This window comes from Tiliqua scincoides, chromosome 2 (assembly GCF_035046505.1).
Source record: "Tiliqua scincoides isolate rTilSci1 chromosome 2, rTilSci1.hap2, whole genome shotgun sequence".
Classification (NCBI taxonomy): domain Eukaryota; kingdom Metazoa; phylum Chordata; class Lepidosauria; order Squamata; family Scincidae; genus Tiliqua; species Tiliqua scincoides.
The window spans coordinates 178,967,532-178,991,335 of NC_089822.1; the positions used below are offsets into that span (position 1 = coordinate 178,967,532).

The 23,804-nt window shown below is 44.1% G+C and overlaps 1 protein-coding gene across 1 annotated transcript; it reads right to left on the reverse strand.

Moving 5' to 3' along the window:
* Positions 1-1,941: 1,941 nt before the first annotated feature.
* Positions 1,942-23,752, reverse strand: STC2 (stanniocalcin 2). The gene is made up of 4 exons (XM_066614907.1): positions 23,527-23,752; positions 20,645-20,787; positions 14,376-14,587; positions 1,942-5,237 (listed from the first exon to the last, which is right to left on the reverse strand). Exons 1-4 carry the CDS (start codon positions 23,675-23,677, stop codon positions 4,850-4,852), a joined length of 894 nt encoding a protein of 297 aa, XP_066471004.1. The 5' UTR covers positions 23,678-23,752; the 3' UTR covers positions 1,942-4,849.
* Positions 23,753-23,804: the final 52 nt, after the last annotated feature.

Consider the following 23,804-nt stretch of genomic DNA (forward strand, 5'->3'; position numbering starts at 1 on the left):
AATGGGAAAGGCCATGCTGCGCAGCCTGCCTCCAAGCGGGCCGCTCAGAGGCCAGGGTTTCCCACTTGTTGAGGTCCACTCCTAAGGCCTTCAGATCCCTCTTGCAGATGTCCTTGTATCGCAGCTGTGGTCTACCTGTAGGGCGCTTTCCTTGCACGAGTTCTCCATAGAGGAGATCCTTTGGGATCCGGCCATCATCCATTCTCACAACATGACCGAGCCAACACAGGTGTCTCTGTTTCAGCAGTGCATACATGCTAGGGATTCCAGCATGTTCCAGGACTGTGTTGTTTGGAACTTTGTCCTGCCAGGTGATGCCGAGAATGCGTCGGAGGCAGCGCATGTGGAAAGCGTTCAGTTTCCTCTCCTGTTGTGAGTGAAGAGTCCATGACTCTTTGTTTGACTCCTTGTTTGTGTCCATGACTCCTTGTTTGTCCATGACTTTGCTTTGTTTGAATGTATGCTATTCTCCACTGAAATGAATGGAAACTTCAGAGCAGCAGTGCTTACTGTATTCCATCCATGTGGCATGACAGGCAGCCCAATCCTATGACAGATTGGGCTGCTAGCTGGAGTGCTTTGCAACAGCAGAACAGAGTTCTGCTGTCGATAAATGGCTGCTGATGGAGCGGAGCACTCCATTGGTGGGCATTTTGGGAGTGCTGCCACCAGAGGCGGTAGCACTCCCATGTCTGTTGATTGACCCTGATGCAGCCACCGGAGCAGGTAAGGCAGCGGTGGGGACAAAATGGAGCTCAGAAGGAGGAACAGGAGCAGGGTGGCTGGGAGAGGTGATGCATCCAGAAGCCTCCCTGCCCCCTTTCTCTCCTTGGACTTGCACCAGCTAAAAAGCTAGCACAGGTCTGAGAAAACCCATTGCAGAGTGGGAGGCTTACGAAGGAGTAAGGGGATTTAAATTTCCTTTTCCCTCTGTTGCCTCCTGATCCACCCTGCATGCAGGGTAGTGTGTTCCTTTTCAGTGTGGCTACCAGTGTTTGTGGAATAGATAGGATTGGGCTCTTTGTCAAAGTTGTGTACTTTTAAGTTCTACTGATTTCAAAGAATGAGATTTACCGCCCAATCCTAACAGTAGCTCCAGTTGAATTAGTATTCAGGTGGCACAGGCTGCCACAAAGCACTATGTAGCAGTGCAAGCAGCCAGCATGCTGGCGGAAAGGCCAGAACCTTCCTGTGTGCACTGATAGACATCAGGAGGCCCAATGGAACAGGTAAGCCCAGCACAGGAACAGGATGAGGAAACAGTGGGAGGAAATGGGTAGGGGATGGGTGGATTGGGCCTGAGAGGATGGGTTCAGTGCCTCTGCCACCCACTGAATCCAAACCTCCTTCCCAGACCCGATTTGCCTGTATGGGTCAACATGGACTTATGCCAGCAGTATTGCTGGTGCAAGTCCAAATTGACCCAGTGGCTGCTGGTGCTTACCCCAGGGCATGGGGACAAATGCTCCCTTACCCTGAGACCTCCAGCAGCCAGCTCTCTGCCATCCATGAGATGCCGTGGAAGCCGTGCTGCTACATTGCTGTGCAGGGATTTAGGGCCCAATCCTATCCAACTTTCTAGCACCACTGCAGCCGCAATGCAGCCCTGAGGCAAGGGAACAAATGTTTCCATACCTTGAGGAGGCTTCTGTGACTGCCTCCCCAGCAAAGGATATAGCGCATGCTGCATTGGCATGGCTGCCCCAACACTGGAAAATTAAATAGGATTGGGCCCTCAGGATTGAGTTGTTGATCACATTGCTAATTCTCAACTGAAATCAACAGGATTTTAAAATGCTTTCCTTTGATGGTATCATTCCAGATTTTAAGCTAAAATATTCTGTGATCAGGAAGTGAAAAATATGTTAGCAAAGACATGATGAACAACTTTAGTAGACAGCTGATATTTTTTATTTATTTTAAATTTTCAAAGAAGGCTATACAGATGTCTTGATAGAACTATCAGGTTAAATGCACTTATCTGTTAGAAAGGTAACAATAAATAAATGATTTATGCTGTCAATAACATTATGGAACGTATAAAATTATATTTTCCTTGCTTTAAACAATAACAAAAAAATGTACTAGTGGCATGAATATATACAACACAGGTCCTGACATATATTTAAATTACCTTAGCCAGCAGTGCTCAGATTTTTTTTTTAAATGGAGACACTATAATAAATAGAATGTTAAATATTTACAATAAAAGAATATGTGGAATCAGTAGGTGAACACATTCATCCAATTTGCACAGAGAAAAAAATTAGGCCATATGCAACTCTCCTAGCCCTTGAAAAAACCCAACTTTCCTTTGCTTTAAGCTAAAAGGGAACAAGATATTGACCTCCCTAGAATGAATGAAGATAAAATGATATGCACATTGAGTGATGTGTTGACTAGAAACATTCACTGGGATGTGTGTTTTGGTTCCCAAAAGTAATTCAGACCTATAACAGGAGATCTGACAAGAGTGAAATAAGCATATGGGCTTGCAAGCACATCATCTTCTGTTTTGATCTGTTTGCCAATGGTATAGTGAGGTGGTCACAACTATTCCTCCAGTCAGATAGTTTTGAAAGCAAATTTTAGATTCGCTAGGCCCATACACCCCTCTGCATCTGTTTAGTTACTTCAGTGGGAGCTGTAGAATTGTTATTGTATCCACCACTAAACATGGGTCATTTGCAATGTTCCTTCCACACTGAAATAGATATAAACATATTTTTGGGACACAGTAGATTAATTAACACCCCCCACACACACTTTAGACAGAATAGCATTGCCAATTTGCATTTTCCCCATTAATAAATGTAACAATTTAAACACCAAGAAAAGATGGGTAGACTACCAATGGGTCATGTCAGGTGAACCCCCTATAAAAAAAGTGTGACAATCCCAGATTAAGCACCCCATTTGAAAGTGCTCAGTCACAAAAATTATCCTTAGACAAAGTATACAAAAGTGCTTGGTAGTCCGTACAGTTATCTTGTTTGTATAGCCTTATTCTCACCACTTTTATCAAGAGCTTGGATCATGTTGCCTCTCCCCACAAAGAGGATAGGTTACCCAGTCAGTGCAGCACCATGGATGGTTCTGCATACGCAATGGGGAAAAATGCAGAGCTTTCCTAACAGTGCACTGACTGGGGAAGCCTTTGCACAGGGGAAAGGCTTGTATATAAGAAGCTTCTGGACTGGGATTTCTATCTATGAAACTGCTTTCTGATGCAGTGATACTATCAGAAATTTTTTTTTTTTTTTACTGCTGCTATCCAAACACTTAAGATACATGATCTGCCACTGTTCTTTCCTCCCAATGATATCTCAAAACATAGTACAGGGCTGACCCAAAACTTCAAGTTGCTCCTGTGCCAAATATGGCTCCCCCTTATCTGGTGATGTGCCAGCCTCCACTTCTCCCATTTCCTAGACTGGAAAAAGAAGAGATGAGCAGGGTGTTAGAGCAAGTTGTACCCACTCTCCTCTATCCCCATCTCCTTTTTCAAATCCAGCACATGGAGGGAAGAGGACAAAGGACAGTGGAGGTGAGAAGACGCAAGGAGGTAGGAGCCCCTTGCCAATCTTCTGCCTGAAGTGCCTGCCTTGGCCTTATAGAGGGACCAGCCCTGGTGTAACATCATAAATGATCTTTGTTAATGAGGAACAGAGATACTGAAAGGCAGATATGGAGTGTAGCATATTATTTCTGGACCTTGGGAGTTGCAATCTAAAGCGCACTTACTGGAAGCAAGTTCCACTGAAATAAATGGAACTTATTTCCAAGAAAATGCATTTAGCAATGGGGTCCTGGAAAAGACTAAACTTTACTTCAAACTATTGACCAGATTAAATCACCACATAGGACTTGGGATATCCTTGTTCACAACATAATTTCTTTGGCACTTCACAGTCAGATTTAGAATAATGAGTTGCTGCAACCCTACCATCTTTGTGGTCCTAGACTTCAGCTAGAGAAAGAAAGGAAGAGATTTTCCATCAAGACTAAAAAAAAAAAAGAAAATCACCCCCCCCCCCGGCCTTAGTAAATCTTGGTGGGGCATTCACGTCTTATTTAGGAATCTCATGTCAGTCAGAAAAAAATCAGAGAGATCTTTGAAGCTCTGTTGAAAAAAGGGGTAAGTATTATTATTGGACTAGCAAAAAAAATTTTTTTTTAACTGTCCAATTGCTTTGTCCAAAAACAAGTTATGCAATCAATGAATTTCCCAGAGAAACTGGTGTAATATGGAGGAAAGGACAACAGTGATCCACACAAATTAACACATGGGACACTGCAGGCAGGTGGTGTCACCTAGACAGGAACAATGGCTCAGAGAAATTACTTCACTAGCAATCGTAAGGCCCACTATGCAAATACTCTGTATGTTCATTTCCTTTCAAGTGTCTCAGCAGTCCATTTGGGTCATTTGTTACCTCAGACAGAGTGGAGATTGGATTATTTTCTGCCCTGAAACTAAATGCCGAACCTGGTGTAGTTTCAAGCTGCTAGTGGACAATGAAAATTCAGACAAGTTCATAATCTATTCTTAACAACACCCTGCCCCCCACCTGCTTTCAATTTTTCCTCCTTTCTAAGAGATGAAAATGTAAATGAAGACATCTTGTTGCACCTACACTTTGAATTTGCTAGATACAATCAATAACCAATACCATTGCTTTTCTTCTGTTACTTATAATACATACACTTACTGTCACATATCCCACAATGCCCTGTGCCTGACACCACCCTTCTATATTGTAAATATTTTGGAATGCCCCTAGATAAGAAGATGGACTCAATGGAAGAAGTTTCTGGTGGAGAGGGAAGGAAGGGCTGTATCCTCCTTTCACCTTCGGATATCAGAGAAGTCAGACAGTTCATCTGCCTGTTCAACGATCCCATGGGCTGCTTTGGAATTGTGGCCTCCAGCTCTAGTGCGAGTGTGGGCATTCATAGGAAGCCTGCCTCCTCCTCTGGTGCTTTGAGAGCTCTCTCTGGCATCAGATTCAGGATTGACTACAATGTCCTCCTGGCTAACTGAGGATCTGGAGATTTCATTTGGCTTCCTCTCAGGCTCCATGGTGGATTCCCCGTGCGAGACTGAAGTGCAGAAACTCAGGATGGAACAAAGACTCCCCCAGTTCTGTTCACACTGAGACTGGACACTCTGTGTGATGGCCTCTTTGACTTCCTCTCCGCAAGTCAGCAGGATGTTCACTAAGTCGACATAGGGTCTAAGGGGAAAAAATCAAAGAATGGAAGAAGGTTACGCAAGACGGGTAGGTCATATATTAATGAAAAAGTGGGTGGCTGTTTTGATTGGCACAATTGATCCCTTGCTTAGATCAACACAATTCCATTAATGCAATCAGACTTGTGAGATATCAGTCCACCAGCGTTCAAATTTTGTTGGAGTGTACAGGGTGACTTCACTTGACATTTGGAAAACACAGGCATATCCAGAGGTATAAGCATGGTACTTGTTGAAATCAAACAGATTTGGGTTGCAATCTTAATCACACTTTCCTGAGAGTAAGCCTTATTGAACAAAATAGAACTTACTTCTGCATAGACCTTGTTAGGATTGTGCCCTTAGATACCTACTAGTATTATGTGTATCATCATATCTTTGAAACATGATTCCTTAAGTCCTAAGGCAGTTGACCTGTGTTCTGATGCAGCCCTTCTACTAAGGATACATAAAGCCATTGCCTCTCACCCAGTAATCATAATCAATTATATTTGAAAGAAACCTGCTGCTTAGTTTGGGTAGGTTCTGGTTAGTATGTTATGCGAACCTGGTATGTATGAGCCCAATCTCATCCAACTTTCCAATACTGATGCAGCTGTGGGGCGTACGCTGCAACCGGTGGTGGGGGCAGTCTTGGAGGCCTCCTCAAGGTAAGCTCCTTACTTTGAGGCTGCAATGGCACTGGAAAGTTGGACAGAATTAGGCTCTAAGTGGTATTCAGACTGGGGCATTGCGATGCCCCAGCCTGAGGGCCCTGGCCTCTGCCCCCTTAAGGGACGGAAGCAGGGGCAGGGGGGAAGGCAGCAATGCAATCCCCAGGATCACGCTGCTCAGGAGGGCTGCAGGGACTGGGATGCACATCCTGGGTGTGTGGGGAGCCCTGCGCGAGTGCCTGCAGGGCTCCCCAGCTGGTTTGAAGTGAAAATAGAGCAATCGTGCCCCACTCTGATGCTGTAGGGATTGGTGAGTGCATCCCAGTCCCTGCAGCTCCCCCTGAGCGGTGTGATCCTGCCTTCCCCCTGCCCCCGCTGCCTTCCCCCTCCCACCCCTGCAAGGACTTACTGCGCTTTTCAAACTCCTGGAGAGTTTGAAAACCACAGCTCTAAGATATGGGAACCAGTTCCACCAATGGTCATGATAATTTTTTTTCCCTATCAGTTTTAGGAGTCATCTATACTATGAGAGCCTTACTGTTCTCAGACAGTGATTCAGACAGTATTTGTTCTCAGACAGTATCTAACTGTGGATCTATCTCTGAGGATGGTTAAAATGCTGTCATTCTATCATTATTTTGATGTCATTGTGCTGCATTTCCACAACTGCATTCTACATCACTGATGTAGGGGAAGCAGGTCAACAGCCACTAGCCCACAGCAATAAAATCAAGGAAAGTTGCAGAACACATTACAGAGGAGAAGAACTCAATGTTTAGCTCTACCCTAATAGGGAACATATTTCTTAGAGAAAGGCAGCCAATTAGTGCGCTGAGGGCCCAATCCTATCCAATTTTCCAGTGCCAGTGCAGCTGTGCCATTGGGGCATGCATTGCATCCTGTGGTGGGGAGGCAGTCACAGAGGCCTCCTTAAGGTATGGGAACATTTGTTCCCTTGTACCTGCACTGGTGCTGGAAAAATAGATAGGATTGGGCCCTAAATTGTGGATTTGTTAGAAACCACAACATGGACTTGCTGGGTTGGCTCAGACCAGATCTGTGAGGTAAATGCATAATTGTGACCACAGGTTTATAGTCTTGACAGAAGATTATCAACGGTGGGGAAAACAATACCAAGCTTCATTTTTGCTTTTGTATTTAGTGCCTCATAACTCAATTATTTTCACCCGTGACTGTTCGTATTTGGCCCTGTTATTTGGTAAAACAGATTGCTACCTTCTTACCAATTGTGCTTTGAGAATGTGAGCCTTTTCCCTGTCACTGAATGTATTGCAGTCACTACCAAAAAAGGATACTGTAACTGCATAAATATTACTGACACTTCTGAGCATGCTTAATATATTCTGCAGAATTGTCAGTGATTTTATAACTACTCTTAGAAAAAACGAACATGCCAATGAATTCTTTGCCAGCACTGCTGCATCACCGTGTGGGGTTAGGTAGGACTGGGCTGTAAGGTAGCCGATACCATAATGGCCCTATACAAACCTAAGGTGTTGCCATGTTTGAAATACTGTATACTGTTATACCTTGAGAGAGATATTGTGAAGCTGGAACTGGTGCAAAAGAGGGCAAGCAAAATGATCAGGGAGACTGGAGCACCTTCCTTAAGGGGAAAATTTGGAATGTTTGGAGCTTTATAGCTTGATTAAGGTGATTAAAGGGTGACTTGACACTACAACCCAATCTTATCCCCCACCACTCCACAGCATGCAGCTGTACTGCTGGAGCGCCTGCTGCATGCTATGGAAGGAGGGGGTGGTGACCAGACAGCCAGAGAGACGTAAGTAAAACCTTTTTACTTACCTCCTGGTAGGTCACCTAATTGCCTATGTTCTCCTTGGACCCACGCCAGCTATGTAACTGATGTGAGTCAGAGGAATGGAAAGGAGATGGTACAGTTTAGTAAATCGGGGATAGGATCCAGCATGCACCTTTGCTGCTGAGATTCACCCCCTCCAGTCTGCTCGTCCCTGTTCTCCCTCCTCTGAACCTCCCATGACCTGTCCCTCTACTGTTTTACCTCCTCCAGTATGGCTCTGGTGGGACACTGGTGTGCATGGGGAGCCGTCAGTTGCTTCTGCAGCTGACTCCTTGCAGTCAGCAGCAGTGTACCATTTACGGGGTGCCACTGCATTTGCAACAACAGGACATGAGTTCCACTGTAGTAAATATATGATCGGATTAGGCTGCGAGATAAAACTGTTCATGGTGTGGATAGAGTGGATACAGAGAAGCTTTTCTCCTTCTCTCACAATACTAGAATTGGGGGGGGGGAAGCATCATTGAATGAAACTGACTGACAGGACACTTAGGTCAAAAGGAAGCACTTTTTTTTTTTTAGCACATAATTAACCTATAGACTTAGCTGCCACAATATGTTTGGATGGTTGTAGCTCGGATGCTTTTAAAAGGAAATTAGACAAATGCACGGAGGACAGCTCTATCAAGTCTACTAGTCATGATGGTTATGCCTTATGTCAGGGTTCAGTGGCAGTGTGCCTCCAAATTCCAGTTGCAGCAATGACAGAAGAGAAGGGTGCATTTTTCTCCTGCATGTTGGTTGCCCAGAGGCAGCTGGTGGACCACTGAGGGAAACAGGATGCTGGACTAGATAGGTCTTTGGCCTGATCCAGCAGGGCTTTGCTTAGCTTTTATTGTGCATGACTTTTCATTGAAAAAGAAAATGAAACGGGTGATGAATGTTGCATCATTCATGAAGGCTATGACTCAAATAATTTAAATACAGACGGATAGGTCAGGTGTGACCCACATTATGTTTCTCCGTCAAGCAATACTGTTTGAATCATTCTGCCTTAGCATAGCAGGTAAACTTCTGTAGCATGCTGATTAAGATAAGGAACATGTCTTTCAAATTCTTGTGGGGTTCCTTCCACAAAATACACAATCCTTCCACAAAATACAAAATCCACAAAATACGAAATCCTTCCACAAAATACACAATCAAATAAAACTGCATCTGGCTGGTTGCTAAATGGGATGCTGTATTGTAGACCACTACCTGCAATGAGCAGTTGCAGGAGAGAGTTTGGTGTGCTACAGGTCATGCTCTTGGTTTGCAACAGTGTGTTGATGACATCCAACAGGCTTGGCCAATGCCAGACATGAACTGAAAATATTCCTTAGAATCTGTCTGAGGGCCCATCCTATCCAACTTTCCAGCACCGGCACAGACGCAATGCAGCCCGAGGTAAGGGAACAAACATTCCCTGACCTTGAGAAGGCTGCTGTGACTGCCTCCCCACCACAGGATGCAATGCACGCCCCATTGGCACAGCTGTGCCGGCACTGGAAAACAGGATAGGATTGGGCACTCAGTTCTTAAAGCCTGTCATCTACATAGTCAGCACAACTACAGATTGGAAAAATTCCCCTCACTTCCTCCCTTGCTCTGGGCTGTTCCATTGCACAGAAGGGGGAGTGGCACACAGTACTACATAAGCACCTTGTTAACGTCTTCAAAAACAGTGGCGAGGTTCAGATTCTTTCCCTCCTTTCAATCAGGCTCTTGGGCAAGCTACAGCTCTTCCTCACAAGCACCTTTCCCTGACTTTTACCCCCAGACTTATCTGAAGGTCATGGAGCATTCCATGATTTTTGGTTGAAAACCTGCCTTCGCCTTATCTGTGAGATCACCTTATAGGCGAGTGTCTACAACAGGGGTGCTCAATAGGTGGATTGCGATCTACCAGTAGATCGCGAAGCAAAATGAGTAGATCGCGGAGTGCCGACCCCCCCCCCTTCAGGTGCCTCTGGGAGGAAACACCAGGAGTAAGGCCCATTGTACTCAATGGGGCTTACTCCCAGGTAAGTGTGGCTAGGATTGCAGCCTCACAGCCTAATCCTAGGCATGTCTACTCAGGAGTAAGTCCTGTTACACTCAGTGGGGCTCAAGGTACACCAACATACATTGTACACATAAATGTTATATGTTATGATGGCGCGAACATTGTAAAAAAAACTCTGGTAGATCTCCGGGCCTTGCTGGGTTTCAAAGTAGCTCTCGAGCCAAAAAAGTGTGAGCACCCCTGGTCTACAATAAGTTAAAGCTGAGCTTTTCAGAAACTACCAGTCTTCCTCTAGACAGAAAAGAGAGCCCATGTTTTTCCTCCTTTGTTTGGGCACCTGAATAAACTCATACCACGTGTAGACCATTGTGCAATCTGTGCAGAAGATTTTCTGGCTGGCCCAAATCCTTGGTTATGTGAGAAATGAGATCATATCACTATCAGAGCACAAGTTAACCATAAGTTCATATGGCATCTTGTGTGAGCATTTCATTGGTAGTAACACCTTCTAAGAAATACTCTCTAAGACGGGTATCAAACATAAGGCCTGTTGGTCAGATGCAACCCCTGGAAGCAACTTATCTGGCCCCTGTTAGAACTGGACTCTCCCAGCATGATAACTGGGCTCTCTCATATCTTGAAATTATGATCAAGACTTGCCCATTTTGTCTTCTATTTTTTGCAGCTAATGAGTTTCTATGTGAGAATAAAGTGCTTATCCTGGCTGTCATCTGCTTAATGATGTCACTTCTGGCCCTTAGCAGGCACCATGAATGCTAACTTTGGCCCTCTGTATGAAATGAGTTTGACATCTTTGCACTAGGAAATAGTAATTCTATGTGAGAAGACAATTGCTAAGCATGTGGCATCCCTTCACTAATAAATAGGAAGAAAAGGTTAGAGATGAGGAGGGGATTTGGGGATTGGTAACAGAAAGAATTCTTTTCCTATAAAAAATGATGCACAGCAGATTAACTGTCATAAATGAATGTGTATTGGCAGGAACATCATTGGTGTTGACATCCAAATCTTCCAGCAGCTATTTTCCCTAACCATGATTGTGTATTCAAAACTGATCCAATGTGATAGATTTCTGCACTTCAACCACTGCCTAAACTACTATGCAAGATATTTTGGACACGAAGCACAACTTACAGCCATGAAATTTGGAGATTATGTTTTCCAAGTGCCAACAGTTGTAGTGACTTGCAAAGGAAACATCATGGTGCACAACTGTCCATATGATCTTAATTTCTTGGATGACGAAGGAGTATACTCCTACTATAAATACTCATGCAGTTGCCTAGTAGCACACTGCTCTCCTGTTTTTGGGGTAAGAAAAATGCATAATTGGCAAGACTTGCAACTATGAGAGCAGATTCCAAATATATGAATAGGCCTGAAGTCACAAGGAAGTCACCAGACAGCTATAATATTAAGAACATAAGAAGAGCCCTGCTGGATCAGACTCAGGTACAACTAGTCCAGCTTAAATATTCTTTAAGAGCAAGGAGTATTTCCATAATCTGGGTCGTGCATGCTATGCATGGGTCATGCAGAGAGAGTCTATTATGCAGTATTGGTAGAGTTCTGAATTTGGTCTGAAAATTTAGAATTGTCTTAGACAACTGGATTTTTTTTCCATTGCAAGGTGATTTTTAGCAGTTGTCACATTGAAACTAAGGGCCCAGTCCTATCCAACTTTCCAGCACTGATACAGCCCAGAGGTAAGGAAACAGAAGTTCCCTTACACTGAGGAAGCTTCCATGACTGCACCCCACCACAGGATGTGGTACACACCCCATTGGCATGGATGCATCAGTGCTGGAAAGCTGGATAAAACTGGGTCCTAAGCTGCCTAAAGAGGTCCAACCCTTGATGGATTTCTTTATTACCACACTTTCAGCATGCTACTACAATCTAACATGTTCTCGACCTCACTCCTCAAAACAATATCTGAATCCATGATATACTATGCAAATCTATACTATGCAGCTACATTTCTGTGCAGACTTTCTTAGGAGTAAGACCTGTTGCTCAAAATGCAAGTAAAATGTGCATAGGTCACATTAAGGGTCAATGCCTTAAATGAAACTGAAAAGGCATACAGGGTGAAATTGATATAACTCCTAGAACAACTTCATTTCTTACTGGAAACCAGATCTATGAACCTGACCCTGATACAAAATAAGTGTGGCGTGGGGAGAACGCTTAGAATTAAGGAAAAGGATGCCTTGAAAACACAAGCTCAATGCAGGGATGTTGTTTTCAGTATTAGAACTGATTTTACAAACTTTTTCATACAAAAATCCATTTTGGTGTCTCATTTCCCGCCACTGGCTTTCTTTATTCAGCAGGCCAACGTGGGAGGGAGGTTAACAGATGCTATTGTTAAGCAATTGGGAGTCAGAAATTTTGGGATCTACTGCTAATCTCCTAGAGGTATACCACTAGATCCTGATTTACCTTCTGCCCACCCCTGTTCTACATTGCAGTTTACATTATTGCTTATGGTGAGGACTAGAAATTTTTTTAAAAAAAATTAATACTCAAAATCTGCTCCTCAGAAAAATCTCCAAATTTATTTACTTAAAAGAATTCTGCAGCAACTCAAGTAGGAAGAGAGATGGCTAATCAGTAATACACAATACCATTATTGATCCCCTCAACTTAAAACATGGAAAAATGTTTTGCACCCATTTGCCCTCCAGCAGGCCTTGCTTGTTGATGTTGTCAAAGCAGAAACTGGCCAAGGAGAGTCTTCTGCAGATGCTGCCTTCCACCTGCTCTTTGCTTTCCCTTTACGGAGAGCAGCCGCTGTAGGAACCTCTTCCTGGCCAGCTTCCTCTTCAGCAACATCAACGAGCAAGGCCAGCTGGAGTGCGAGGGTTCCTCAACCAGGTTGGCTGTGAGCCACGGGCCCTAAGATAACTGGCAGCTGCTCCTGAGACTCTGCACGCTACGCCTGCTGTCTGTGGTCCTTCCACCAAACCCTCTACTTTCTGCATGCCATCTCTGCACCTGTAGCCGTTGCTCTCCATAAAGGAAAAGCAAAGGGAAGGTGGAGGGCAACAGCAGCAGGAGTGGAGCCCTCTGCCTTTCTGCTCACCTTCCTTACAGACCCTCTCCTCCTCAGGATGGCAGCAGCTGCTCTGACCCAGCTAGAAGCAAGTGAATTTTGTCGGGGGCCCCTGCGATGATCTGCTTGTCCCCTTCCCTTCTAGTTGGCCCTCCATATACACTGGAACAGGATGTGACCATCGCTGGGGTGTCAAACTAATTTCATACAGAGGGCTGAATAGCATTCATGATGCCAGCTGAGGGCCGAAAGTGATGTCATTAAACAGGTCATGACCAAAAATAAGTACTTTTCCTCACTTGGGAACATTAGCTGCAAATGACAGAAGAGAAAATATACATATCTTGATCATATTCAAGATATAGGAGAGCTCAATTTTCAAGTGGGCTGCTCTTTCAGCAGTAACACCTCAACACGGCTCAGCAGCTGAGTGCCTGAGGGCCGGACAAAAAGCTTCCGCGGGTCACATCCAGCACCCGGGCCTTATGTTTGACACCCCTGATCCATGGATTTTGGTATCTGCATTGGGTCCAGGAACCAAACCCCCGAAGACACGGAGGGCCCACTGTACTCACTAGCATTTATTTTCTATGCTCTTACTATACTACACATTTCTTATACTCCATGATAAAATTGGTGTTAGGAGAATTCGAATGCTCTCCTTCTGGATAGCTATGAAGAGCTAAGTTACATTTATAATGTTAGCAAACCTGGAAATTATGTGAACAACTAGTATTTGAAGGCAACTAGTACTGGTCCAAGAGTGTAATTTGATAGGCAAAGAGCCTAGCAGTCTAATCTAAGGTTACACATGAAATCTGTAACAGTTTACAAAACAAGACTCGGGACCAGATCACATACTACAGTAGAAGGAAGTGTATGTGAACACTCTACTGTGCACCCACCTCTGCACTGCAATATGAAGGTAACCACGTATCTTTTCATCCCTGTTGTATGTACACCAAGGAAATACATGCTGGAAATGAGGCAAGTGCCACACAGTACACGTGTTATGCACGTGGAAAAACAGATGTGTAGTCACTGCACATATGAGGGAGAAGTAGACATATGCTTAATTCCACATACCTACGTCCACTGTAATGTGGGAATCTGCTCTCACATCTCACAAGTACACCCAAGGTCTGGGAATGGCAGCCCGAGAAAAGCTCCAAAGCAGGGAAATTTAGTTGCCAACTTTTTTGCAATGCCACATCTGTTTTACACATAGGGTTTCTTAACAGCTGGAATGACAGTCTTTTGTCCCGCTTGGCTCTGGCAGCCATAAGACTAACATGGCTATGCAGTCCAACTGTACAGAGCCCATTCTTCCTGCCTCATTGCATACTGAATGCTACCAGCAGTTTAGAAATAGCACCACAGCTATTTTCACTAATTCAACATAATTTTAAAGGATCAGTAAAACTGGAGAGTTTGTATTTCCACCTGGGCACAGATCTGCAGGATTTTCACTACTGGGGTATTGGTGTTCTTCAGCTCCCAACGTGAGTTTTCCTCCTGAATCTCACTGTAACCCCAAGCTCTGTAAGATGCTAACTTACTCATGCTGTAGTAGGTCCTTGAAGTGAATCATCTCCACAATGACCTGAACATTCTCCTTGGCTGCAGAGCAGAGGTCATGCTTCTGGTAACACTCTCGCTGCAACTGGAGCACCATCTCTTTGATGGCAGGGCACTTGCGACTGATACAGCTGAACTTGTGCCGTAAGGCATGCGCCTTGCATCTCAGAGCATCTTTAATGAAAGATTTTCCCTGAAAAAAAGGAGAAAAAAAAACATACTGAATGAGCTGAGTTTTTTGAAGAATGACTAACAACCGGAGTTACCACCTTGTTTGAATGAAGCTTTCCAAGTAATATAAGGGCTGCTAGAAACATTTGTGCACAACAGTAGCTTCATGGGTTGTGCGACACTTCCAAGCTACTCATCTCATGCACTGCCTTTTTAGCAAGTCTTCATGCCCATGACTACCAAGATGGAATTTATGTTGAAAGTTTGGAGGCTGTCTATGGGCTAGGATAGATACAGCTGTTGTTTTCCCTGTACAGAGGTGCTGCCATGTTGTGTGGAAGTGTTTTCAGGTGCCCTAATGCGGCATCTACAAAGTCTGAAATGGATTCCTGGCTGTTTATTGGAAATGCAGCTTCTGAGGGCCCACTTGCTCACTGTGTTTGCTTATATGTGTTTTTCACTGTTATTAGTTCATACCCACAATGCTTTATTCATGGGAAATGGCTACCATGGATAGCATGTACTGGTGGCTTTTTAAAAACATGGAATTATATCCCCTTATTGTTGAAGAATAGTTGACAGACACTGGAAGAGGGGGTAATAGTAAGATAACGCAGAAAAGAGCCATAGTCCACCCCCATCTTTTCCTTGACCCCTGATACCCAGCCCTATAATTCAAGTATTCCCAAAGAATTGGCAACTGCAATATGAGATGCTAACAGGGAAAATAAACAAACAAACCTAGAATTATACCTGCAAACATCAATGCAGTCTTGAAAGATGCACCTCTTTGTTAAAATCATTAACCATACAAGTACGCTGGAAATGATTTTGCTAAAGTGGTGCTACGTGTACTGTCCCGGCTATGGTCTTGCCATTTCTTTTGTAAGGGAGATTACTGGCTTATTTTGTCACCAAGCTCTGATGGCTAGCACTCTAGGAGGATCCTCCAGTAGGCATTGTGTATTTAATCTGTGGAACGCCTTATCACAGGGTGTGAGGAAGGCACTTTGCCTAGATGCCTCTAAAAGGGGACTGGACAGATTTATGGAGGAAAAGTCCATCACAAATTACAAGCCATGATGGATATACGCATCCTCCTGGTTTTGAAAGTAGCAATCTCTTAAGGATGCAAGTGAATGGCAACATGACATGAGTATCTTGTTGTCTTGAGTGCTCCCTGAGGCATCTGGTGGGCCACTGTAACATACAGGAAGCTGGGCCATTTGGCCTGATTCAGCTGGGCTCTTTTAATGTCGCCATCAGTTTAGGAGAAGTGGCTAATATGTCTCAAAGGACAAAAGAAGAAAGAAACGAGACTGAGCTGAAGGCACCCAGTGGGTGCAGGACCTCTTTGCGGGGAACTGATGTGAGGTGGTAGATTTGTTGCCTTGCAGAAGTGCTCATTCATTCACATGTAAATAAATCAAATACCTAATTATAAAAACACCATAAACCTCTCCTTCAAAGGATGCCAAACCTAGGTAGTGCTCACTCTGGACTTCTGCTGTTGTGCAGTGTGATCACAGAACATGCACATTATTGTGTGCTTCCCTGAGCAGCAAGAAGCTAGACCCAGATGCAGAACTCGGGATCCCAAGAATTTCAACCTACTTCGTTTCAAGCAAGTTTCTTGTTGTTAAGGCTGTGATGGGCATGAAAGAACACAGCAATGCTTAGAGAATGCCGAAAAAGAGAGCAAAATGAGGCATCAAAAAATTCTGAGGCAGTGGAACAGACTATACAACCTCAGATGGGTTATACCATTTTTAAATTATCCTCCCCATAAAAACCTCCCAACCAAATGAAAAACTAGCACACCAGAGAAAAAGGTTCAAGGCCGGTCTGATCCCTGTCACGCTAGTTTTCTGAGTGCAGGGAGCTGCTTAGGGAGGAGAGTGCTGATAAATGTGACTCCCCACCTGTAAAGTGGTACAGTTCATTTTGCTGCCTCAGCATTCTACCACCTCATTCTGCTACCTGTGTAGACTGGGCCTTAGAAGCCAGAGCAGGTTAAGCAGGTCTTTTAATTGTAGGGCTTAAAATCCCCTACAGAACTCTCTGGCCTTCCCCATTATGAACTCATGCCGTACTGTATGTGGTTTGAATCTTCAGCAATGCAAAAGAAGATCCTTTTTTAAATACGGTATATCATGAATAAAGTCAGATCAAGTTTAGGAGAGGGATAAAGAAATTTTCTTCCTGCTTTCTTTTTCTCCCTATTTATTAAAGTCAATCAAAAGATTGATTCAGTGCTAAAAGTAAGACTCTCAGCTGCATTGTAACACCAGGGGACACTGCTGAGAATGTGTTTTTGGGAAGCTTAAAACTGAAACAACTAGGAAGGTGAGGAAAAAGACACACACAATGTTCGAATAATATACTCCGAGATAAGTGTTCATGTCCTGCAGATAACACATGGGGAAAAAAGTTCTAAATGATCCCTCATCCCTATTCCACCTCCTTTTCACCATCATGGCCAAAAGTCAGTCATGCTTCAATGATGTGCTACAATTCCCTGGACAATTGGTCAGATCCTCTTCTTGTTGAATGACAGGCAGCTGGCAAAACTCCTGCATTCCTCCCATTCTTTAAAACTTCAGGTCTCCTCTGCCAATGAGCATTTAACGATGAGTGCACCATGAGGCAAATGGTCCTGCTTATTTCCACTCAGGTTTCACAGGAGCATAACTCAAGGTGACTACAATGGCTATGACTCCTTTATTTGGTCTTCTTTTGTGTAACAGAAATAAGCTGGATGAAACCAATTCTTGTCTGTTAACAGTGCATCTTATGGGGGGAAAGATAATTTTTTTTGCTGATTAGTGCTCAAATATCCCACAATTATCTTTTGTAATTGTAAAAATTTATATGTAGAATTAGTTTCAACAATAGTAGGAATGGTGCAGTGCAATCTTATTAAAGGGGAAATCCTGCGTGGACATTAGATATATTCAAGTAACATTTGAATATACAGGATTATTCATACTTACGGCTCAATCCTACATTCAACAACAACAACAACAACAGTATTTATATACCGCTTTTCAACTAAAAGTTCACAAAGCGGTTTACAGAGAAAATCAAATATCTAATGGCTCCCTGTCCCAAAAGGGCTCACAATCTAAAAAGATGCAACACCAGCAGACAGCCACTAGAAAAGACACTGCTGGGGTGAGGTGGGCCAGTTACTCTCCCCCTGCTAAATAAAAGAGGAGCACCCACTTGAAAAAGTGCCTCTTAACCAGTTAGCAGGGTTCTAGCAGGGTTCTAACTATTCACTGACTGACTGTTGTCATGCCTCTTCCACTGGCACTGATTGCAGGAAAAGCAGTCAGCGTCATTGTAAAAACTGCTCCGGTAGCGCACTCAGTAGTGCACTGCTAGGGACACTGGTGGGAAGGCAAAAGTTTTCCTGCCCTCCCACTTGTCAGCTCTCCCACTGCCCTCTTCAGCTCTCCCACTGGAGCAGGTAAGTCGGTGAGAGGGTGTGAGGGGATAGTGGAATGGGGGGGAAACTGGGAAGAAAGGGGGTGGGTTTGGGGGCAATGGCATCAGTCGCCACCAAATCCTAACCTCCTTCCCGGACCCAATCCTGCAGCGCAGGTGCACATGGATAATTGTTCTCTTACCCAGAGGCTACTTCTGCAACTGCTCCCCCAGTGGATGCAGTGGTAGCTATTTTGGTACCACTGCATTGGCGGGCAGGGGGGAAAGAATAGGACTGGGCTCTTAGAGTTGCACTGACAAGGCAACTTGGGTGATTATACTGTGGACCTGAATAAGAATTCAGTTACCTAAAATGAACATTTCTCTTAAAAATTAAAAAAAAATCATTGTTTAAAAAAAAAAAGACCAAGGCAGAGATTCTTTAAAGTGGTTTCAAAGGCAGGGAATGGATCACTAATTCCCATTAACTTGAAAGAAGACATCCTTATATGACTGAATAAAACCTCCAGGAAACCTAAAAACCCTCCTAAACCTGCCTAAAAACCTCCAGGAAGTTTTGTTTTCAAAACCAGTCAAAGCAAAGGATAGTCTTGTAGTCCAACCTATCATCTTTGCCTGCAAAGAAGCTTCCCTTTTGACCACACTAAGTGTTGCTCGACTAGAGCTGAACTCTTCAGTGTATGTATTTATAAATTTTCTCCTACGTAAACTGCCTACTTAAGCTAAATGCCACTGGTCCACTGTAATGTTCTCTTTCCCTCTTCACTGAAATGGCAAGAGTAGCTGTGTGATACATAATAACAGGATGCTTCAATGATGCACAAATGGTTTGGAGAGAAAATTAAGAGGGCAAATTTAATACCACACACTTGGTAGGGAATGTACATAGACACTGGCAGGGAACCAAAGGCTCATTTGAATAAAGCAGCAGCCATGACTTTTTCTGACAGTGACTTTGCAGCTCACCTAACACTAATATCACCTGCAGAAATTAATTTGACAAGTTCTACAAAGTGTGCCAAACATGAGCACAATTCATTCAAATTCATAATTAAGAAAAAAAGATTTTTAACATTAAAGCCTTGTGATCAAGGCATTCACAATAAATTATCCTACTTTAGCAGACCATATATCAATGCCAGTCAAAGGGTGTGGCAGTTTCTAATTATGTCAGCAGAAGTTGTGTGTTCAGGATGAAGACCTTAAGGTTAGTTGGCACGAACAGTATTTCCCAGGAGGCAGAGTAAGTCTCCTGTCTGAAGCAGCAGATTCGGGGTAACATTAAAGGATGGCAAGCTGTTAGTAAATAATATGATCATATATTACATAACCATGCAGAAGGTTCTATTTGCCTCAAATATCAACATGTGATGGACTAGCCCTGTTCACTGGCCAGACATTTTGAGCTCTGCAAACCTAGGCTGTGATCCAAATAAATGATATGTATGGGGTAGAACTACACACAAAACCAGAGCTGTCTTTTGATGATGCTAACACTGTAGTTCCCACTAAAGGAAAGACAAGTCGTTCTGAAGACTGACAACGGCTTGCCTCTTTGGCAATGGGAACTGCTGCTCCACAACATTGTCTCTGCCTCCAGTGCTCATCACTTATTTGAACTGCAATTCTCACCTACTACAAAAAATATCTGGGAAGTAAATACAGGTGGAGCTTCTTTATCCACAGGGGTTCCGTTCCCAGACCCCCGTGGATAATGAAAATCACAGTTAACGAAATCCACAATTTTTCAGACCCCAACAAGGTTCTGGTCGCTTGTGGAAGGTCTGCGGGGGGGGGGGGGGCAATCCAAGGGTTTGGCATTTGCGATGGGGCAAATCCGCAGATAAAGAGGCCCACCTGTAGTATCTCGGAATGTATATCAACCTAGCCTTTGTTCCATACACTCAACAAGCAACTGAGCAGTCAGTAAGGAGAGTATGTGAAAGGATATTAGCTTAGAGTCTCACTGTAATGAACCTCAATGATGCAAGTTATTCTTCCAAGCAACCACTTTTATATTGCCTCATTCAAAGAGCTAGATAGTCTGGAACCTTTCTTTAACTGGTGGGTTTCAAGAGGATCTGTACTGCATGTGTTGGGAGGGAATTAAAGAGTATGAGTCTGTTCAAATCAGATCACCTGTCTCACTGAATCATGCCCCCTCTACCTCCACCTGGTATACTGTTTCCCTCTGCGGCCTAATTACACAGTGATGACAATGACATTCCAACCCATCCCAAGTAATTTAAATACAACTAGTATTTTTAAAGTATGGGGTGATTTATGCTGGGGGGTGGCTGGGAGCTTGGATGCTCCCTGTACCCCTTCAGTGGTTATGCAGCAGTGAAACAGTGCATAGAGGGATGGGTGCAACACACACACACAATGTGAAATTGTTTCACATTTGGGAGGACAAGTGGGTGGCATAATCCAAACTGGCCCTTTATGTATAACATTTTGTGTTATTAATATCACCCACCCCAGCATGTTCAGAACTCTTTAATCTGTAGTGGAAACAGGAAGTTAAATTAACAAACATCACCACCCCCCAAATGTACCCAAGCACTTAATTCTGCAACATCAGCAGCATGTGGGCCTATACTGTACTTTTTGGTGCTGTTATGCTTACCTGGGCATCAAATTTCCCAGCATTGTGGAGGAACGTCATGCAGATCTCATGTAAGCCTCTGATCTCACAGGAGTTGTTTTCAAAGCACTCAAACACGCTGCATCCCACATCACCAGCACTGACTAGACAGTGCTGGATTTCAGCTGAAAATGAACAGCCATCACAGTCAATTTTTAAATCTGCACCATACAGTGGAAGGCAGATGAGGAGACAGTTACTTTCTTTAAATTATGGTACTGTTAGCAAAAGGAGAAGGCAAGGAAGTGCACAAGACAAATTCAGGTCTGTGGCTTGCATAAAAATTAGGCCCAAGTGTTATGTTATGGAAACAGGATCCATAAAAGTCAAGACTGAACTCACCCCACTTTCATTACAGTTATTTTCACCAAAGAAATACCTATACCTGATTCTTACAGACTATCTTAAGGCAAAAGGAAAATTGCACCTGAAGAAATCTATGGAGCGATTTGCTTGGTCTTCTGATTCGAAGAAGTGTTGAAGACTAGCATACAGTTAAATCAATGGCTAATACAAGAACATCTCCAAAATACTGATCAACTACAACATTTCCAATAAAACTAATTGAGAATGTAATATTCTTCTGCTGTATTGCTGACTACTTTCTGCCAATGTTTGCTGCATTTTATAATCCAACTGTTTTTGCATTTACTTGGAAATAAGTATCACTGTGTTGAAACAGACATTACATTCATGTATATGATACCCAGTTCAATCTGTTTTTCTTTCAGCTTTTGTACATTATTTCTAAAAATTTACTTCTTTAACACAAGTATTAGATAAGATCAAAAAATATATGGAATAATTTCCCGACTTAAAAAAACTGTGAGGCTGATGAGAAACTGGGATCTAAAGACACTGCAGTTTTTAAAGCAAACACCATGTTTTTTTAGTGTCTGATATAGAATATTCTCCTGCACATTTGATCACCCACTGAAAGGTATTTCCAGCCTGCCTTCTTTGACCTGTTGCCTAGAGCAATGGAAGCTCTTTTGGCTTTATAAGTACTAAGAGAAAATAAAATTGGCTGGTCAGAAAGGCCAAGTACAAGCCAGGCTTATGCAAAGAGAAACATTTTTGCAAATACACAGGCAGGGCTTTTCTTAAAAAAAGTCAAATTAAAGTGTCAGAAATGGTTGGATAAGGATCTGGAAAAGCCATGGAGAGATTCTGAACCCTTACGTCCAGGGAAGCTCATTGCATTGTGTTTGATACACACAAGGAAAGCTGCACACAGAAAAAAGGGCTCTTTGTCGGATGTTGTATAAGTGTACAGCTAGGTTTGTGTGTGTGAGAGGGGGGATGTTCCAGGAGCCCAGCTGTAGTGCTTGTGTTGGTGTTGGGTAGGATGCAAACAGTTCTGATCACATGTCCCGGCCTTGGCGTGCTGAGAATTGCACAGAGCTGTGATTCACATGTGGCAGTTCTCTAATGGGCATTCGTGCATTCCTGCTCGTGTGCCTCATCAAAGGCTTGCAGCAGCCGGCTACAGTGAAAAAGTGGGATGGGGAGGTGGGGGGGAGGATGAGAATGACCTCCCTGTTTCTTTTCCATAAATGCCTGATGCATGGAAGTGCAAGCTTGGGCGCTCTTCCAATCAGCCATGCCCTTTCTTGGGGGGGGGATCAGTGCATTGTCTTATGCACACACAGACTGTGTTACCAAGATCACTAAGAAGCAGGGAGATAAGGAAGGAGAGAAACCTCCACGATCAGTTGCATCACTTCTAGCAGGAAGAGGCAGCAGCTCCATACCCACATACTGCACTTACCTTTGCATATCCTAAGTGCTCCCTTTCCATCGAATGCAAATTCTGTGCTCAGGTAGTATCCTCTAGAATTAGCAATACTTCCCTTCTCCTTTCAGACTTTTGCCGCGGGAAATCGTATTTAAACCCATTTTTGTCCCAGCCCACAGGTGAACACATTTGATCCCTGTTGCGTATATGCAACGTTGGACAGAAATGATTTAAAATCATTTGCAAGCAGTTTACCACGTGCAAGGCAGTGCAGTGCTCTTAGGCTGCAATCCTATTCACACTTACTTGGGAGTAAGCTCCCTTGACTATAATGGGATTAACTTCTGAATAGACTTGCATAGAATTGGGCTCTTCCAAGGGAGGCCACTCCTATGCATGTCTACTCAGAAGCAAGTTAACATAAGAACATAAGGACAGCCCCACTGGATCAGGCCATAGGCCCATCTAGTCCAGCTTCCTGTATCTCACAGCGGCCCACCAAATGCCCCAGGGAGCACACCAGATAACAAGAGACCTCATCCTGGTGCCCTCCCTTGCACTGGCATTCTGACATAGTCCATTTCTAAAATCAGGAGGTTGCACATACACATCATGGCTTGTACCCCATAATGGATTTTTCCTCCAGAAACTTATAAAGTTCCATTATAGTCAAGAGAGCTTACTCCCAGGAAAGTGTGGATAGGATTGCAGTCTCAGTTATTAAAAAACGTTAGGAAAGGAGAGAAAGCACGAATTCTGCTCAAACCATAAGTATCGCCTGGTGTACTTTTCGCACTCAACTAAGTTAAGTCTACTAGTGAGGAGCTTCTTTGGATTGCTTGCATTGAAACGCAGCTAGGCGTCTTCCTCTGTGTAGTTCTAGGCTGGGGGGGGGGGAGAGAACACGTGCTTGCTTGGCTGGCCGGCCAGCGAGCACTTCCAAAGGAGCAGAGAGCGCTACTGTGTCCTTCCAGGATTTCTGCTTGTCGCCAAAGCAGCTCATGATCCAGGATACACAGGCGTGTAACAGAAACACAGGATCGCGCCCATCGCACCCTCCAAGGCAGCGTCTCTCGCCGGCACTTGGAGAACTGCCTGCTCCTCCTGCAAGCCCATCATCACGTACCTGTGTTCTGCAAAGACAGTCGCCCTTTCTGCTGAGGAGCCCTGTCTTGGGCACCTTCCGGAGGGTGGGTGGCTTCTGTGCCCACCGCGGGGTCAAGGCTTGCAAAGACCAACGCCAGGGTCACCAGCTTCCCTACCCACTCCGCGCACATGGTCCCGGTTTCCAGTCCCAAGCGACCTGGGCGCCTCGCCCCCCGCCGGCGGCTTTGCAAAAGAAGGTGGGCGGGCAGGCAAGCGAGAGCCCCAGCAGCCAGGGAGCGCGCGCGCGCCACCAGCGCT

What these genes read in the sequence shown, in the direction of transcription:
- STC2 (XM_066614907.1), bottom strand. Translation starts at nt 23,677, where the DNA reads ATGTGCGCGGAGTGGGTAGGGAAGCTGGTGACCCTGGCGTTGGTCTTT. An exon ending in CTGGGAAATTTGATGCCCAG is followed by an intron (nt 14,588 to 20,644) that starts GTAAGCATAACA and finishes CCTTTTTTTCAG; the next exon opens with GGAAAATCTTTCATTAAAGA. An exon ending in AAGGACCTACTACAGCATGA is followed by an intron (nt 5,238 to 14,375) that starts GTAAGTTAGCAT and finishes TTTTCCCCTTAG; the next exon opens with ACCCTATGTCGACTTAGTGA.